Here is a 19,418-nt window from a genome sequence, read left to right on the forward strand (position 1 = left end):
TGCCAGTGAATAAATCATTTATTTATTTGAAAGTAAGAGTTACAGAAGTAGAGGCAGAGATGAGAGAGGGAGAAAGAGAGGTCTTCCATCCGCTGGATCACTCCACAATTGGCTGCAATGGCCAGAGATGCGCCAATCCGAAGCCAGGAGCCAAGGGCTTCTACTGGGTCTCCCATGTGGGTGCAGGGGCCATCCTTGGACCATCTTCTACTGCGTTCCCAGGCCATAGCAGAGAAGTGGAGCAGCTGGAACTTGAATCGGCACCCATATGGGATGCCAGTACTGCAGGTGGTGGCTTTACCCGCTATGCCACAGCGCAGGCCCCCAGTAAATCTTAAAAAAAAAAATATATCTACATACCTTGTTTCTAGTCCTGGCTCTCATATCCTTCATTGGGCAAACCACTTTATCTTTCTGAACTTTGGTCTCCTGTTCTTAGTATTAGATGTGCAAACTAAATGATCTGTGCTTTTCAAAGTATTTTTGAAGGAGTCACAATTTCTTAATGCCTAGAACACCGTAGATACTCAGTACATTTGCCTTTTATTTTTTTTTTTTTGAGAAGCAGGCAGGCAGACATCTTCCTTCTGCTGATTCACTTCCCAGATGCCTGCAGCACCCAAGGCTGGGTCAGGCAGAAGCCGTGGCAGGGCCTGAAGGACTCAACCCACCTTCTGCTGCCTCCCAAGTTGAACATTAGTGGGAAGCTGAATTAGAAGTGGAGCCAGGACCTGAACCCAGGCATCCCAGGAGTTGTCTTAACCACTGTGCCAAATGTCTGTCCCTAAATGCAGTGTTTTGTGTGAATGATGCAAGAACCTATATCAAAAGTAAGAGAAAATAAGTATTTGTTATGACAGAGTAAGCATTAAAAGATTTATACACAGATCATTGCTTCTCAGAATGTCCTTATATAAAATGTGTTTAAACAGTTTGTCTTCATATGTTGTTTGACTTATCATTTATATTTGTGAGATCCCAGATACAAAAACTACAGTATCTTTATATATAAAATTCTTTTGGACTTTAATGTCATATAATGCAAGTATCACTATGTATTCAATTACAAACATTTATTAAAATGTATTTGGTTGATCATTTCCTTTTTCTTCTTAATTGGTTATGACAGAAGTTTTTGGACATGAATTCTTCAGCTTATAGTTTCATCCTCTTTAATTATCTAGTTGCAAATGATCTTTTTTTCTTCACTTGCCTAAACTTAATTTTCCTGCATTCAGAATTCATATTTCTTCTTACATTGCTTTTCCATTATTTTATTTGCAAAATGTTTGCTTTTGGAACCAAGGATGAGAAAAATCCATTTTGATGTTACAGGGTTGCTGTAATATACTATTAATATAATTTATTTCTTTACCTTTAGGGGTCCTATTGGGCGATCGACACCAATCCAAAAGAAGATGCGTTGCCTACTCGGCCAAAGAAGAGGGCACGATCTGTAGAACGGGTAAAAGTTATTGTTTTTTTTTTTTTTTTAACCATAAATTTAGAACAATGGATTAAATGTATCAGAAATATAGCTTTCTAAAGTTCTTTTCCAATTTAGTAAATGCAAACATAATGAAAGTAAAATTATTTGAATAGCACTTTATGTTTTTCAGAGCACTTTTCAAAGCCATTGTTTTATTTAATCTTAACTCTTTGAATAAGCTGGACAGTTGAGGAATTAAATAAAAGGTTTTGTTATAACTCGGGCATAGTTATTGTCTGAGATTTGAGTCCAGTCTCTGGAGTTTTAATTTGATACTCTTTCCACTTTATTTAACAACATTGAGGATAGTTTTGTATAATACAAGTATTTCCTTCTTACAGATAATCAGTTTGGTTACATTGAATTTCCTCATTGTCTTCAAAGTGCGTTTTCCTCCTTCTCTCTCTCTCTCTCTCTCTCTCTCTCTCTCTCTTTCTCTTTTTTTTTTTTTTTTTTTTGGACAGGCAGAGTGGATAGTGAGAGAGAGACAGAGACAGAGAGAAAGGTCTTCCTTTTGCTGTTGGTTCACCCTCCAATGGCCCCTGCGGCCTGCGCGCTGTGGCCGGTGCACTGCGCTGATCCGATGGTAGGAGCCAGGTACTTATCCTGGTATCCCATGGGGTACAGGGCCCAAGTACTTGGGCCATCCTCCACTGCACTCCCTGGCCACAGCAGAGAGCTGGCCTGGAAGAGGGGCAACTGGGACAGAATCTGGTGCCCCAACCGGGACTAGAACCCGGTGTGCCAGCGCCGCAAGGTGGAGGATTAGCCTAGTGAGCCGCGGCGCTGGCCTTTCTCCTGCTTCTATCCATATGATGGTCACTCTGTACACAAAATCTCCAAGTGTGTATATGTTGTAATTCTTATGAATTTATAGTTAATATTACTATCCAAGAATGAAGTAGAAATAGAGCTATTAATGAAATCCTGAAATAAATTTTAGTGAACACTTTGGCTGCCATTAGGTCTTAACTTTACTCAGCATCTCTATTAAAATGTACAGCCATCTTACCCTGTTGTTCTTCAAGAGCCATTTCAAATGTTAACCACTTTGTGAAGCCTTGTGTTTCATTTTTATTCCTACAGAATTTTCTTGTAGAAATTTCTTATAAAATTACTTACACTTAGAGAAATTGTTTTCTGTGTTTGTCTCCTTCACTGGACTGAAAATGTCTCAAGAGCAGAGACAGTGTATTTCTAGTGTTAATGTGTTTCACAACTTACAATAGATGTCATGAAATGTTTGCAGAATAAACCATAACAAAGAGAATAGAGTAAGTGAAGGAAACTGAGTGTTTGGTCCAATGAATGTAATCTGTGCCCTTTCCTGGTAGAGAGGTAAAACTTCTGAGCCTCAGAGACAAGCATCCGGGGCCAGCGCTGTGATGCAGCGGGTTAACACCCAGGACTGAAGCGCCAGCATCCCATATGGGTGCCAGTTCAAGTCCTGGCTGCTCTACTTCCGATCTGGCTCTCTGCTATGGCCTGGGAAAGCAGTAGAAGGCAGCCCAAGTCCTTGGGCCCCTGCACCCACGTGGGAGACCTGGAAGAAGCTCTTGGCTCCTGGCTTTGATCGGCACAGCTCCAGCTGTTGTGGCCATTTGGGGAGTGAACCATTGGATAGAAGGCCTCTTTCTCTCCCTCTCTCTGCCTCTCCTTTCTCTGTGTAACTCTGACTTTCAAATAAATAAATAAATCTTAAAAAAAGGATGAACATCCATGAGGTATAGCAGTAGTGGGTCTTAGGCAGATTTATTGGAGCCAGCAGAGGGAAGTCAGTAAGCCATTTATCAAGCTGTATAGAATTAAAGATGAACTCTGAGGCCAGAGCAGTTTTTGACTTTATACAAACCATAGCTTAAGAAGTTAAAATTTATTATTGATGGCATCATCTTCTGGTAACAAAGCTAGACAGTTTTAAGAATGAGATGTTAACAAGCACTGTATGAAGTGGATTGAGAAGGAAGAAATCTCAGCTGCCCTCCCGTCTCCCCCTTTTAAAGCAGACTTAGCATATAGACTGTGTGAAAATAGGGGTTCAAAGCATTTAGCATCTGTTGCCAGAATTTGAAGGAAGGGGGGGAAATCCATATTGTTTAACCCATAGCAGTAACAACTTGGAAAAGATGTACATACAGTTTGAAAGTCTCGGGAATTGTGGTCTTTATTTTGTTCTCTTTTGAAATTCTGGGAACTTGAATTATTTTTGGAAGTTGGAATTGTTAGTTGGGTTGACAGCTGTACATTCCTTTTGGATATTAAACCTGCCTTTTAATTGTTACCTTGTTTCATAGTTCTTAGAGCAGTCTTGGTTATTATGAAAAGTCTTAACCTTTTTTCTAAGATTAAATTGCCAGTTGTATAACAAAAGTCTAAAAAACATGTTTTTGAGTGTGCATTTTGGAAATATTTTCTATATTCATTTTGTACTGCTTTTTTCATTTTAAGTATAAAATGTAAACATATCATACAATTTCCAATTTGTACCAGAACATTCATTTGGTAGTACTGATAACTTATTTTGGCTTGAGCTGTGTATTGGTTACCAATGTAGGCAAGAGACTTAAGGAAGGACTCCAGCTGTAAACAGGACATGTATAATCAGAGGGACAGATACTATTTAACAAATATTTTGAAAGATGGTGTTCTTACAGAATGTCATTTTCTGCCTTGATGGACTGTTGTGTCAATGTCATTTAGAAGTTTATTTTGGGAAGTTGGGTAACAGTTTATATATGAGTAGTATTTTTGTTAAATGGGGTTTATATTTTAAGTAACCATTGGGTTTTAGCAAAGAAATGCCTAGGACAGTTAAATAGTAATGGTTCTGAACACAAAGTAATGGTCTTTAGACATTTAAAGTTTTTTCAGAAACCAAACATGACCCATAAATTGACAACTTTGAAAAGACAAAAGGCCTTTTAAGTGAGTACGTTAAATATATTGATATCTCTAAAAGTTCTGTATTAAAATTTTTGAAGTGCATAATTCCTTTGTCCTTGTGTAAACTATATATAAGCTATATATAAACTAAAATATTTCACACTTTTTTTAAGAGACATGAGTTTTTGATAAAACGGAGAAGGCTGTCAAGAAAAATTACCAGAGAGATTTATTTATCTATGTGAAAGTCAGAGTTACACAGAGAGAGGAGAGGCGGGGGGGTGGGGGGGAGGCAGTCTTCCATCCGCTGGTTCATTCTCCAATTGGCCATAACGGCCGGATTTGCGCTGATCCGAAGCCAGGAGCCAGGAATTTCTTCTGGGTCTCCTTTGTGGGTGCAGGGGCCCAAGCACTTGGGCCATTCTCCACTGCTTTCCCAGGCACATCAGCAGGGAGCTGGATCGGAAGTGGAGCAGTTGTGACTCCAACTGGCACCCACATGGGATGCTAGCACTGCAGGCGGTAGCCTTACCCCCTGTGCCACAATGCCAGCCCTGTAAGTGACTTTTGCATGGAAAATAATAAAGGTTATTCCAAGGGAGAAAGCAGCATGTGTGATTGACTTTTATTTTTTTAAGATTTATTTATTTATTTGAAAGTCAGAGTTACAGGGGGGGGGGGGCTTCCATCCGATGGTTTACTCCCCAGTTGACCGCAACAGCCAGAGCTACACCAATCTGAACCCAGGAGCCAGGAGCTTCTTCTGGGTCTCCCACGTGGGTGCAGGGGCTGAAGGACTTGAGCCATCTGCTGCTGCTTTCCCAGGCCATAGCAGAGAGCTGGATCAGAAGTGGAGCAGCTGGGTCTCGAACCAGCATCCATCTGGGATGTCAGCGCTTCAGGCCAGGGCATTAACCCATTGCACAGCAGAGCCGGCCCCTCTTGTGAAGCTATTAATCAAGCAGGGAAGATAAACCGATAAGATAAGGTGACAACACTTTCCTAGTGTTATTGTTGTGTCATCATAATTACTAGTTGCCCATTCATTCTCAAAATTGCATTTAGGTGATGTGTCATTTGGTGACCCTAATGGTAAGGGTCTTGAGATCTGTGGGGCCATAGAACAGAAAGTCTCACAGACTCAAAGTCTCCTTGAGGAAGGGATGTTTCACTTGAGGCCTGATGAATGAACAAAAACAGAATAGATGAGTAGGATTGAGAATGTAAGAGAGACTGGTGGTAAAAAAGAATACTCCCAAAGTGCAAGGATCTAATTGGTCATTATGGCTAAACATGGAATTCATGAGAGACAGTAATTTCTTGTTTTTACTTTTCCTGTCTTATTAGTTTTGTTTTTGTATTTACTAGTAAATATTCTCTGACCTTTTTTGCTTTTCTATTTTTAATTTGGCCTCACCTATTCAATTAAACCTAAAGATAGACAAATACTGCTTATTTATTAATGGAAAGTGCTCTGTCTACTGGAAGCTGCTTAGAATAAAGAAAAGCAGAATTAGCTGGATGTTACCTGTGGCATCTTTCAAAGACTGGCATGCAGTTAAATTACTTGAAGAGTTTCAGTATCGAGAAATAGAAGAATCCTCTGTTTATGGTGATTTTTTTTCTTAAATTTTTTTTTGAAAAGGCAAATACTCCTAATTACAGTATCGGTTATCTCTTTTTACCATGTTGATAATAACACAATCATATTCTTTGATCCTCCCCCTATTTTTTTTTATTAATGTGTCATGGCTATTTTCTAATGTTCTTTGCTTATAGAAACCTGTTATCCTAAAGCAGTGGTTCTTGGTGTGGGAGACTTTCAGAGAGTGCATGAGATCAAAAACTTGTTCATAATAAAAATGATGATCTTGGGGCCGGCTGTGGGTAAGGCTGCTGCCTGCTGTGCCAGCATCCCATATGGGTGCTGTTTGAGTCCTGGCTGCTCCACTTCTGATCCAGCTCTTTGCTATGGTCTGGGAAAGGACTAGAAGATGGTTCAGATGCTTGGGCCCCTGTACCCACGAGAGAGACCTGGAAGAAGCTCCTAGCTCCTGGCTTCAGATGGGCACAGCCTTGGCCGTTGCAGCCATTTGGGGAGTGAGCCAGTGGATGGAAGACCTCTCCCTCCTTGCTTGCCTCTTTCTCTCTCTCTCTGCCAAATAAATAAATAAATCTTTAAAAAAAGACAAATCTATGATCTCACAATTTTTTTAGAGGTTACATGGCCTGTGTTTTTGCCATAGAGTGAATGCAGGCAGTATAATCCAGCTATCTTCTGAAGAGCCAAGCACTAGAGCCATTTAAATTTTATAAAATAATGTCATTCTTTTCACTACTTCTGTTTGTTTTAGATAATTTACTTATTATTATAATATTTATGGGGCTGATGTTTGGCTCAGTGATTAAATTTCTGCTTGCGATGCCTGTGTCTTACTGGAGCACCTGGATTTGAAGCTAGTTCTGTGGCCCTGCAGCTCTGCAGTGCATTCCAGACTCCTCCTAATGCATACCCTCTAAGGCAGCAGTTATTGGCTCAAGAATTGGGGTTCCTGCCATCCATATGAGAGACCCAGTGTGAGTTCCAGGCTCCTGGCTTTGGCCTGACCCAACACTGGATGTTGCAGGTATTTAGGAAGTGAACGAGTAAATGGAAAAATTGTTCTTCCCTCCTTCCCCCCCTCTCTTTTGCCCTCTCCCCACTCTCTCTTTGAAATAAATTACGTTAACGTGATGTGTTTATAAATATTTTGAGTTAATAAATACCTGTGTTAATTGCTGATAGTTACATATCAATAGACATAACTACATAAATAAAAGTTCTTTGGGCTTTTCAATACTTTTTAATAATGTAAAGGGATCCTGAGACCAAAAAGTTTGAAAACTTTTATGTTAAAGGAAGATTTCCTGTCTGTTCTGGGAGGCTTTCCTTTTAAGAAAAGAAAGAGTATCTGCCATAGTTTGGTTCTCCAAAAGTAGACCGGGAATTAATTAAGTACAGGTAGTTAAATTATCTGAGTGGAGATCCTGGGAAAGTGAGGGCACTAAGGTAGGCTGGGGAAGAAGCCAATAAAGTGTGTTATTAACTCACTGTGTGAACATTTAGAGCTTAGTTCTGGGAACCCTGGGAGGCAGTTTTGAACCCTAGAGTACTTGAGTGGATTATTTTTCCATCACCTCTTCGGGCTTATTAATTGAGTGATGCCTCCTGGGGCATTAGCTTTTCAGTACCTCTGGCCTTACCCTGCACAAAAGCCAAAGCATAATTCTTAGCCAGAAAAATCCCTCAGGCAGAGTTGCAGATACTTGTAGTAATAAGCAGTCTTCAGAGTGTAGAGATGAGGGTGGGATGGGGAGTGATTATGGGTAGGTTCTGACAGTGTTCACCATGTGTTTTTCTTTCTTCTGTTTTATATTTTTTCCCCTCCACTGTTGGAATGCATTTTCAAACCCTTCATTCCTCTGGTTTTTTTTTTTTTTTTTTTTTTTTTTTTTTTTTTTTTTTTTTGCCTATTTTGTTTTAAAACATGTTTATCTATCTATTATTTGTTTGAAATTCAGAGAGACAGGGATAGACAGAAAGAGGTCTTCCATCCACTGATGGACTCACAAATGTCCCCCAGTATGGGCCAGGCTAAGACCAAAAGCCCAGAGACCCAATCCAGGTCTCCTGTGTAGGTGGCAGGGATGCAAATACCTGGAGCCTATCAGGGTGTGCATTAGCAGGAAACTGGAATTTTAGTTTTCGGTGTAGAGGACTTGCATGTTTCATTAGATTTAAACTTGAATACTTGATCTTTGACACTACTATAAATGGATTTTTATTATTTATGCCATTATAACTAATTTGTATTTCTATCCTATGATCTTGTTATTTATAATAGTTGGTGAAAGATGCATTAGGATTTTATATATAAATAATCACGTCATTTGCAAATAGAAACAGATTGTCTCTTCCCTTTCCTTCCCTCTCATAATCTCTTCCTTATATATATATTTTTGAAATTATGACTCTGGTAAGCCTCATTTAGCTGAGTCTTGCTTTCTTATTTTTTATTTTTTGAGCTCTCTGACAATCTGTGCCTTTTCATTAGAGCGTTTATACTAACATTTAATGTAATTATTGATATATTTGAGTAGGTCTGCATTTTGTTTTCTGTTTGACCTCTGTGTTTTTTAGTTTATCTCCTTCCATAGTTCCTGTTTTCTATCTAAAGATTTCAAGATACCAAGCCTTTTGCAGAGCTAATATTGTGTCACTTCATATAATATGTAAAAGTCTTCCAATCACATAGGGTCCTCTTTGCCACTTCCCATGTTTGTATCAAGTTTGCACACATTGTAAATCTCACAGGACAGGGTGAAAATGCTTACATTAAATAATTATGTGAGTTGTAAAGCTTACTAGACAGCAAAAGCAATAGATTTATATTTACCCAAATGTCTGTCATTCCTAAAGTCGTGTTTTCTTTCTGTTAAAATTTCCTTTTGGACTAAATAACTTTGTTCTAGTGCACATTTTCCTGAAAACAAGTTTACTTGGTGTTCCTTTCTCTCATAATGTCTTTATTTTGCCTTGATTTTTGAAGGGTATTTTCATTAGCTATATAGTCTGGATCGACCTTTTGTCGGTAGGAATGGGGTGGCACTTTCTTCGCTTTTAAGATACTGTCTTGTGACCTCCATTATTTCTGGTGAGAAATCCAGTCATTTTCCAATCACTGTTTCCCTGTATTTGATACTGTTTTGCTGTGGTTGTTTTCTATATTTAAGAGTTCATTTGGGGCTGGCACTGTGGCCTAGCGGGTAAAGCCACCACCTGCAGTGCCAGCATTCCATATGGGCACTGTTTTGGGTCCCTGCTGCTCCACTTTCAATCCAGCTCTCTGCTGTGGCCTGGGAAAGCAGTGGAAGATGGCCCAAGTCCTTGGGCCCTTGTGCCCGCATAGGAAACCCAGAAGAAGCTAGCTTCTGGCTCCTGGCTTCGGATTGGCACAGCTCTGGCTGATGCAGCCAATTGGGGAGTAAACCAGCAGATGGAAGACCTCTCTCTCTCTCTCTCTGCCTCTCCTCTCTCTTTGTGTAACTCTGACTTTCAAATAAATAAATCTTTAAAAAAAAGAGGCATTAAATTTCATAACGAAACTTTAAAAAAAAAAAAGGAGTTTGTTTATATTTTAAGTGTGATTTTTCTTTGAATTTAACCTTACGGTGGTTCACTAAATATCCCAGATTTGTAGATTGATCTCTCACCACATTTCCAAACATTTTAGTCATTATTTGTTCCATATGTTTTCTGCCCCTTTCTTTCTTTCTGGAAATCAAAAATATTCATTAGACCTTTTGAGATTATCCCATAGCTTTCTGAGGCACTAACCCATTTTTCCATATATATATATATTTATATTTATATATATATACACACACACGCATATATATGAAAACTATATATATGTAATTATATATATAGTTCTTCAAGTTTTCTTCAGATCTAGTATTTTTTTTTAAGATTTATTTATTATTTGAAAGAGTTAGAGGAGAGGCAGAGAGAGAGAGATTGATTTTCCATCCACTAGTTCACTCCCCAGTTTGCCGTAATGGCCAGAGCTGCGCCAGTCTGAAGCCAGGAGCTTCTTCTGGGTCTCTCACATGGGTGCAGGGGCCGAAGGACTTGGGCCATCTGCTACTGCTTTCCCAGGCCATAGCAGAGAGCTGTATCGGAAGTGGAGCAGCCAGGACTAGAATCGGCATCTATGTGGGATGCTGGCGCTTCAGGCCAGGGCATTAACCTGTTGTGCCACAGTGCCGGCCCCAGTTCTAGTATTTTGATTTGTTCTTTTTAAATATTTTTTATTTCTTCACTGAGATTTCAGGTTTTTTTCATTTAAAAATTTTAATCTTTATTTCATTGAGCCCAATTATAATAGCTACTTTGTAATCTGTATCTCATAATTCCAGTTTGTCCATCTTCTTGGAATGGGTGTCTGTAGATTCTATAGAGAATGGGTACCTTTTCCTTTACTTGGATGTCAGGTAATTTTGTATTGTAGCCTAGATACTGTGAATGTTATATTTGATAGATTCTGAGTTTTGTTACAATCTCTATGAATATTGATATTTTTATTTTACCTTGCACTTAACTATGTTAAGACTCAAACTGTAAGCTCTTCTTCTCACCTTCATTGGGCAGTGATTATAATTTCAATTTGATTCCTTAAGCTTCTGCTTTGATGCTGATCTGTATATACATGGCTCAGGGTAAGCCAGATGATGGGATCTTTTTTTTACTTTCTACCCTGTGGTATATCCCTTCCGGCTCAGGTTGCTGGCTGTGTTTACCTGAACTCTTCCTTACTTGCTCCTGACAGAAAAGGCAATTTTAGCTGTCTACAGTCCACATCTGCTGGCCAACCTTGGGACAGAGGTGCAGCAAAACAGGAAATTCACCAGCGCCCTAATCTGTCTGCAAGTTTTGATTTCTCTTCACAATCTATTTTACTTACCATTCAGAATCCTCAGGAAGTTGCTTTTTCCCCACTACCATTCTGAAATTAGAACTTGAATTGGTGGGATTTTGTCAGGGAATAAGAGGAAATTCCAGAAGTGATCTTTAACATGCTAACCGGTGTTTCACAGATTAAGTTTTTTGATACTTTCTTTGGGTTTATGACTGTAGTGCTAACTGTTATCTAAATACATTTTGGGAAGCTTAGATCCACGGACTTTACTAGTTAGAGTACTTGTTGCCTATTAATAACATAGAATCAAAGTACCTACCAAAAACATATTCTATATATAAAAATATCAGATCATGTAATGAAGTGTTCTTTATTGAAACAAACTGAATTATCTATGAAAGAACGCCTAATTAAAAGACTTAAAATTTACAGCAGTTGAATCCATGAACTTGTGGGAGTGCAGTGCCTTTTACCGAAGCTGTGTCCTTTCTCACTAATCATTGTGGAGTATTCCTTCATCTCTGCAGCCCTTGCTTAAGCAGCAGCTGTGCTCTAGCACAGTGGCTGGCATTTATTGTGTGTTTTAGGTTCTGTGCACAGTGTTTTAAATGAATTATTTCACAGTATTCTTAACAGAGCTTTAAACTAAGTGACATAGTCTTCCTGTTATAGATGAGGAAACAAGCATAAATGTGGGATAATTTGCATGAAACCAGACAACACAAGCTTCCCTGTTTCTACCTGTGGGAAGGAGAATTTGTGAACCTCTAGTTTGGATTGAGATGACTGAGTGGAATTAGGAAAACATGATATTTGCAGCTTTCTGAATAGATACGTTGACTGGCACCAAACTGAGGCATAAACCACGTTGTCTCTGCAGTTCTTCCACTTCTATTTGTGTACCTTATTCTATTTTCATCTCACACTCCTGACTACCCAGCAGCTGTGAACTGGGTTGTAGGTTACAAGGATGTCTCTGATCTTTTCGTTTTCTCAACTTTAAATCAATATCCCTGCCCACTGCCTGGAAGTTGATTTAGGTTAAGTCGTGAATAAACCATTCTGAGGAATTAGTAATAAATAGATTGATGTCAGAAATTTGTTTCCGTGAAATCATTCATTCTCTTGCTCATTCAATATGATCTTTTAAAAATATGTGTTCAGGGGCTGCCATTGTATAATGGGTTAAGCTGTCTCCCGCAATGTCAGCATCCCATATGGGCCCCTGTTGCAGTCCCAGCTGCTGCACTTCTAATCCAGCTCCCTGCTAATGCACCTGGGAAAGCAGTGGAAGATGGCCCAAGTGTTTGGGCTCTTGTACCCACATGGGAGATCTGGATGAAGCTCCTGGCTCCTGGCTTCCCGCCCAGCCTAGCCTTGGCTGTTGGACCATTTGGGGAAGTGAACTGGTGCGAATGGAAGACCAATCTCTCTCTCTCTCTCTCTCTCTCTCTCTCTCTCTCTCTGTAACTCTGCCTTTCAAAATAATTAAAATAAAATTTTTAAAAGTGTGTTCAATTGGTATCATGTGTGGGACAAATATCTTTTGCCAGAGGAGAAATGAATATACATGGAATATATATTTATACTTGCCCTTCTTCAACTTTTGTCATTGAAGTTGAACTTTTGAAGAGTCACTAAAGCAGTAAAATTGGGAGAGGTGAATTATTACAATGTATATATTCAAAATGCTAAATGCCAAAAACCTAATCTTTTTTAAAGATTTATTTATTTGAAAGGCAGAGATACAGAGAGACAGAGGCAGAGAGAGAGAGGTCTTCTATCCACTGATTCACTCCCCAAATGGCTGCAATAGCTGGAGCTGGGCCGATCAAGAGCCAGGAGCCAGGAGCTTCTTCCCAGGTCTCCCACAAGGGTGCAGGGGCCCAAGGACTTGGGCCATCTTCCACTGCTTTCCCGAGTCACAGCAGAGAGCTGGATTGGAAGTGGAGCAGCCAGGTCTCAAACTGGCACCCATATGGGATGTCTGTGCTGCAGGCAGTGGCTTTACCCACTATGCCACAGCGCCAGCCCCCCTAATTGTTTTTGACACCCATTTCAGTTCTATAAACAATGCATGCAATGCATGTGAAGTGTTTTTTTTTTTTTTTTAAGGATATTGTAAAGTTGTTGTAGCAGATAATGCAAGAAAAATAAAACTACAATTGACAGGATTAATTGAAGGATTACCAGAGATTTTTCTCGAGATAGACATCTGAGCTGGTAGACTCAGATAAATAGCTTTGTTCTGTAAGGTTATTCAGATGTTTAGGTTCTTTTTAATTTTGTTTTTCCAGTGTTTCTGAGGGTATTGCCCTCAGCTTTATAGCTAAGCAAGTCCACCACTACCATATCGGTGTTCCAGCTTGCAATAAACAGGAAAGAGAGAATGCAGGACAAACATGTTTTCTTCAGAGACATGATCCTTGAAGCTGTACTTGTGCTCATATCCTGTTGGCCACACCTTCGTCCTAAGGCCACAACTAGCTGCAGATGAGTCTGGAAAAGCTAGTCTGTAGCTAGTTAACCATGAGCAGATAACTATAGAGTTCTGTAACTGAAAGGGAGAAGGGGAAAATGGCTATTAGAGGACCATTAGCAATCTTTACTACAGAAGTTTGCAATTTATGCCTACAACCAGTTAAAAGAGTTATTAGGACATAGCGATGTGAGCTTTGTGATGTCACATCAGTTGCATACCAAAATATAATCATATTAGAAGACATTTCAGTGGTGATTTAAGTTCTTTTCAGAAAGAAAGCATAAAACAGTATTAGAGAAATTGTTAAAATCCCTTCAGACTGTGTTAAAGTTGCTATATATATGAGCTAATAATTATTTATTTTGTTCTTGTATTTTAGGCCTCAACTCCATATAGCATAGATTCAGATTCTTTGGGAATGGAGTGTATTATTTCGGGAAGTGCCTCTCCAACTCTGGCAATCAACACTGTGACTAACAAAGTAATTCCGTTTTTTTAAACATTTTGAAATGTCATTGAGTAATACATTTAATTTGCCTTTATAATAACAATAGAGTTCTGAATTGTCTACGCTATCCGTGACAGCTTGAAAGCTGAATCCAGAATGTTTTGAGGTATACAAAAATTAGAAGAAAATATTTCTCAGGATAAACTTAAAGGTGCTTGCCAGGAAGCTCTGCACTAATTTAAAAGTTTAACTCCCCCAGTTCCCATTGATAGAATGTCTGAGTCATCATTTTATTGAATCAGTTTATTTCAGAACCATTGATTACTCCTTTAAATATGTGATTTAAGCAAAGATTGTCAAATTTCAGTTAGTTAGCAAAATCCAATAACATAAATAATTTGAACAGTCTTTTAGGAGTTCATTGGATTGGAGGTTATCCTCGAAACAGGATATGTAGTCTGCAGCATTTTTTGTGATGTAAGAGTTTTTCTGTGCCACGTCATTAGATACCTAGTGGGAAAAGATGATTTAAATCTCATGTTTCAGAACTCTAAAAAGATCTGAGAGGTGCAGGATTAATTTTTGTGAACTTCTTCCCCTATACCACAAGTACTTTAAAGCCATACATCTCATACCTAGTGTTTGCTTTCAGTCTTGCTCTTACCTTCTCCCTCTAGCTTTCAGCCTATCTCTGGCTTGTACTTGCTTTATCTTTGTTTCTCACTCTGCTGTTTTGCTCATCTACACACTTGAATACTAACACATGTTAGTAAACTGTTGTACTGATAGAGTACTCATAACATCTTTTATTTGTAAAAAGTAATAATAGTGAATAACCAAAGTCATACAATCAGGTTTTCAATTTAGAAAGTAAACTGGCAGGTAAGGTATAGAATAATGATTTTTCCCATATAGCAATCTATGGAATGATTCCATCGTAATCACACTTGGGAAGAACATGTATTGCATGTGTTTGGTGGTGGTGTTAATTCTGGGATTCTGCTGCAGTACTACCAAATCAGTTACTCTATCCTTATGAATAGAGCCCAGAAATTTATTCCTTAAGAGTATAATCTCTAATGATACCCGGTTAGACTTGAGAATTTCAGGTGAAATGGATGGGTTAGAATCAGAAATATCTAAATCTGCTCTTTGCAGTAGCCTAAAGGGATACTGAAGGCCTAAACACAGACAATTGTCATTATTAGGAAACAGGAATCAGAAATGCTGGGGATTTATGACTGAATAATATATAGTAGCTATTATCAAACATAGCCTTCTGCCTCTCTGTATAAAATGCGCCCCCCCCCCCATCTCCCTCACACTAAAAAAACACAGGGAAGGGGACGCTGGAGACTAAAACAACAAGGGTTTAGGGCCAGCATCCCTGAGAAAAGGGAAGCACCTTGAGATAAGCCCTGGAAATATTTTGGTACATTGCTCAGTTCTTAGTGCATGGCATAGAAGCTAAACAGAGAGAGCAGCCTGGAGCCATCACTGAATTACAGAAACAGAAACTGGTCTTTGGAGTTGCTAAACAGCTAGGCTTGAGGAGCCAAATCTTGAGGAATCTCAGACAAGACTGCAACTTTTTGTAAACAACGTCCACCTAAGTCATTTGCTAACTCTGAAATTTTGTGTGAGTAGGTTTAGACACAGACAAAAAAATAGATTTTTCACTAGCCAGGATTCAGCAGTGTCTCAGAACTATGGGAGTTTTATATAGGTCATGGTTTTCAAGGAAAGAGCCATAGTAAACACCCAACACTTTCAGGTTGATAACTGAGAAGATTTGATTTTTCTCTTTTCAAACCAAAATAAACCAGCCTTAGGAAAACTAATAATTCTTTGGTTGATCTGAGTAGGCGGAAAGGGAAAAGGAGATGAGAGTGAAGGAAAGTATTATTATAATACTTAAATTAATTGCATTCATGAGAAATCAATATTCTACTTAAAAGACAAAATTATTAGACCACATGAAAAAATCCAACTAGTGTGTTGCTTATAAGAGATACATCTTGGGGCCAGTGTTTGTGATGTAGCAGGTAAAACCATCAGCTATGAAACCGACATCCCATATGAGCGCTGGTTCATGTCCCAGCTGTTCTTCTTCTGATCTAATTCCCTGTTAATGGCCTGGGAAAAAATAGTGGAAGATGACCCAAATATTTGGGCCCCTGCCAACCATATGGGAGATTCAGATGAAGCTTCTGGCTTCAACCTTGCCCAGAGTTAGCAGTTTGGCCATTTGGGGAGTGAACCAGTGGATGGAAGATCTCTCTGTATCTCCTCCTCTCTTTGGAACTCTTGCCTTTTTTTTTTTTTTTTTTTTTTTTGAAAATAGAATCATTTATTCTTTGCTGTCTATACTGTTTTTTTTTTTTTTTAAGATTTATTTATTTATTTGAAAGAGTTACATAGAGAAGGAGAGACAGAGAGAGAGGTCTTCCATCCACTGGTTCACTCTCCAAATGGCTGCAATGGCCAGAACTGCACTGATCTGAAGCCAGGAGCTTCTTCCGGGTCTCCCTTGTGGGTGCAGAGGCCCAAGGACTTGAGCTGTCTTCTAATGCTTTCCCAGGCCATACCAGAGAGCTGGGTCAGAAGTGGAGCAGCCAGGACTCGAACTGCTGCCCATGTGGAGGGGGTTGCTCTATCTGCTACGCCACCACGCTGGCCCCTGGAACTCTGACTTTCAAAATAAATAAATCTTTAAAAAAAAAGAGAGATACATCTTAAATGTAAGGACAAGACACATTATTAGGAAAGAGGTTTTATTATGGAAAAGAGCACTTTGATAAGAAACTGTAACAGTACTAAATTGTATATGTTTAACATAGCCTCAAAGCTGACAGCACTGAAAGGAGAAATGGGCAGGTCTTTGATTATATTGGTGGATGTTAATTCATCTCTCTAACTCAGAACAAGCAGACAAAAATCAAAATGACAAGCCAAAAAAAAAAAAAATCCCATTAAAGATACAGAAGACTGAACCATAAAATTGGGAATTTTGACCCAACTGACTTATATAGAATGTTGTACCCAGCAGTCACAGATTATACATTTTCTTAAGTATGCATGGGATAGTTACTTAACTTATCTCTGCTATCTTAAAGGAAGTTTCAACAAACTTCAGAAGACTGATATTATATAGAATATATTTCCCAATACAGTAGAATTAAAGTAGAAATAATAGCAGAAAGATAGTCAAAAAATTCTCCAAAATTTGCAAGTCAAGCAGTATAATTATAAATAACCCAAAGATCAAAGAATAATCATGATAGAAGTTGGAAAATAGTTTGAATTAATGTGAAACACAAATATGACATATCAAAGCCTGTAAAGTAGTAGCTTTAATTATATGTAGTAACAAACAAAGGTTGAATGTTAATGAGTTAGCATCTAGCAAGAAAAGAGCAAAACAAATCCAAAGAGGAAGAAGATAGTAAAAATAAGTCAGGGAAATATAAAGGGCATACACAGTACCTATAATCAGCAAATGAAAAGGTCAGGAACAGTTACAGGAATATAAGAATGTCTGTCATGAAACAAGATTAAACTCAGAATGTCTAGGATCCAATAAAAAAAATCACCAAAGAAGTAGTAAGAAATAACCCATCATGTGGAGAAAATTAACTAATCACAACTGTCCCAGAAATGATATAGATGATAGAATTAGTTTAGAAAAAAAATTAAAATATGAAATTCAAAAAAATCTACAGAAAGTTTTAGAATTAATAGGTAAATCTAGCAAGGTCTCTTGATAGAAGATAAGTGTTTAGAAATCCATTATATTGTAGATTAGTCACAATTAGAAAATAAAATTTAGGGCCTTATGTTGTGGCACAGCAGGTTAAGCTGGCATCCCATGTGAATGCCAATTCAAGTCCTGGCAATTTTACTTCCAATCCAGCTTCCTGCTAAATGTGCCTGGGAAAGCAATCATTTATGGTCTAAGTGCTTGGACCCCTCCAACACACTTGGGAGACCTAGGTAGAGTTCTGGCTCCTAGCTTCAGCCTAGCTGTTGTGGCCATTTGGGGAGCGAACCAGCAGATGGACAATCTTCTTTCTCTGTGTGCAACTGCCTCTCAAGTAAAATAATTTTAAAAAATACATTTAAAAGATAACTTTTAAGTTAGTATCCAAAAACATAAAAACCTAGGATTAAATGAAAGATGAACTCTATGTAAAAAGCTATTAAAATGATTGAGAGAAGGGTGGGAGGAAGGAAATATCATTACATCCTTAGAATTGTATCTTCAAATGGTATTGAATGTGTTAAAAACTAACTAAAGTTGTTTAAAAGTTGCTGAGAAAACTAAGATATAACTATAGATACATAATTTTCATGCAAAAGACTATTGTAAAGAAGTTAGGTTTTCCCAAACTGCACAAATTTAATCATTTTAATGAACAGATTTAAAGTGATCTCAGTCAAAATCCTAAGATGCTCTTGTTGGGGACAGTGGGTATAGTATAGAAAATAACAAGCTGATCATAAAATATAAATGGGAAACCACATGACCAAAATGATACTTTCAAATATCAAAGAGTAAGTCCTACCGCACCTGAAAGTATGATATTCCCCTAAGAGTAGACAAGCTTATGAAACACAGAATTCAGTGATGTCTTTCAGTAATGGTGGTAGATCAAAGGAAAGTGATCTTTTCCATGTAGAAAAATCAATTTCAGATGGATCTGGGATGTAAATGTAATTGATAAATGATGTTCACAATTGAAAAAGAATTTTTCAGAGGAAAGAAGTAAATCATAAAGATTAAGAGCAGATACTAATGCAGTAGAAAACAAGGCTTTGTGTGAAAAGGAAATCATAGATTTTGTGATTCTGTTTATAAATAACTCAAAACTAGGAAAACTAATCAATAACTATAGAAGTCCATATAATGGTTACTATGGCAGGAAATGCGGGAAAGGTAACTGCTGTCTTTATGAGTCGTGGTTGGGAGAGTGCCTGAGTAGGGCTTCCGAAGTGCTGGTGATAATGTACAGCCTCCAAAGTCAGTTGGTCTTTGGATGCCCAGATAACCTTTTTTTTTGGACAGGCAGTTAGACAGTGAGAGAGAGAGAGAGAGAGAGAGAGAGACAGAGACAGAGACAGAGAGAAAGATCTTTCTTTTTCCGTTGGTTCACCCCCGAAGTGGCCGCTGCGGCCAGTGCATTGCAAGTGCCAATCCGAGGCCGGTGCATTGCAGTGCCAAGCCAGGCACTTCCTCCTGGTCTCCATGCAAGTGCAGGGCCCAAACACTTGGGCCATCCTCCACTGCACTCCTGGGCACAGCAGAGAGCTGGACTGGAAGAGGAGCAACTGGGACAGAATCTGGTGCCCCAACCGGGACTAGAACCTGGAGTGCTGGCGCCGCAGGCAGAGGATTAGCCTAGTGAGCCGTGGTGCCGGCCTCAGATAACCATTTTTTGTAGAGAGTTTATGATATTAGAAACTTTTTCCCCTTAAAAGAGGGGACCTCAAAAAAGTCATGGAAAATTAAAAGATAAGCTTATTTTGGTTCAAAAAATTGAAATTATGTATTTGTAGGGTATTCAAAAAGTTCATGGAAAATGTGTATTACAAAAAACTGCATGAATTTCAAAAACTTTTTCTAAAGATTTATTTATTTATTTAAGATTTATTTTATTT

The 19,418-nt window shown here is 38.5% G+C and overlaps 1 protein-coding gene across 10 annotated transcripts in view; it reads left to right on the plus strand.

The window, feature by feature from the left end:
- FOXJ3 (forkhead box J3) overlaps window positions 1–19,418 on the plus strand; it is a 157,249-nt gene that overhangs the window by 109,370 nt on the left and 28,461 nt on the right. For 6 of the 10 annotated variants that reach the window (XM_051856634.3, XM_089300860.1, XM_070078647.2 and 3 more), the window contains 2 exons: window positions 1,382–1,465; window positions 13,692–13,793. In XM_051856634.3, the coding sequence (XP_051712594.2) occupies window positions 1,382–1,465; window positions 13,692–13,793 (186 nt within the window). The remainder of the gene's footprint in view (window positions 1–1,381; window positions 1,466–13,691; window positions 13,794–19,418) is intronic. The other 4 variants (XM_070078649.2, XM_070078651.2, XM_070078650.2 and 1 more) reach the window with 1 other exon arrangement.

The sequence above is a fragment of the Oryctolagus cuniculus genome, chromosome 7 (assembly GCF_051225735.1).
Source record: "Oryctolagus cuniculus isolate XC-2025 breed Fujian yellow rabbit chromosome 7, ASM5122573v1, whole genome shotgun sequence".
Classification (NCBI taxonomy): Eukaryota; Metazoa; Chordata; class Mammalia; order Lagomorpha; family Leporidae; genus Oryctolagus; species Oryctolagus cuniculus.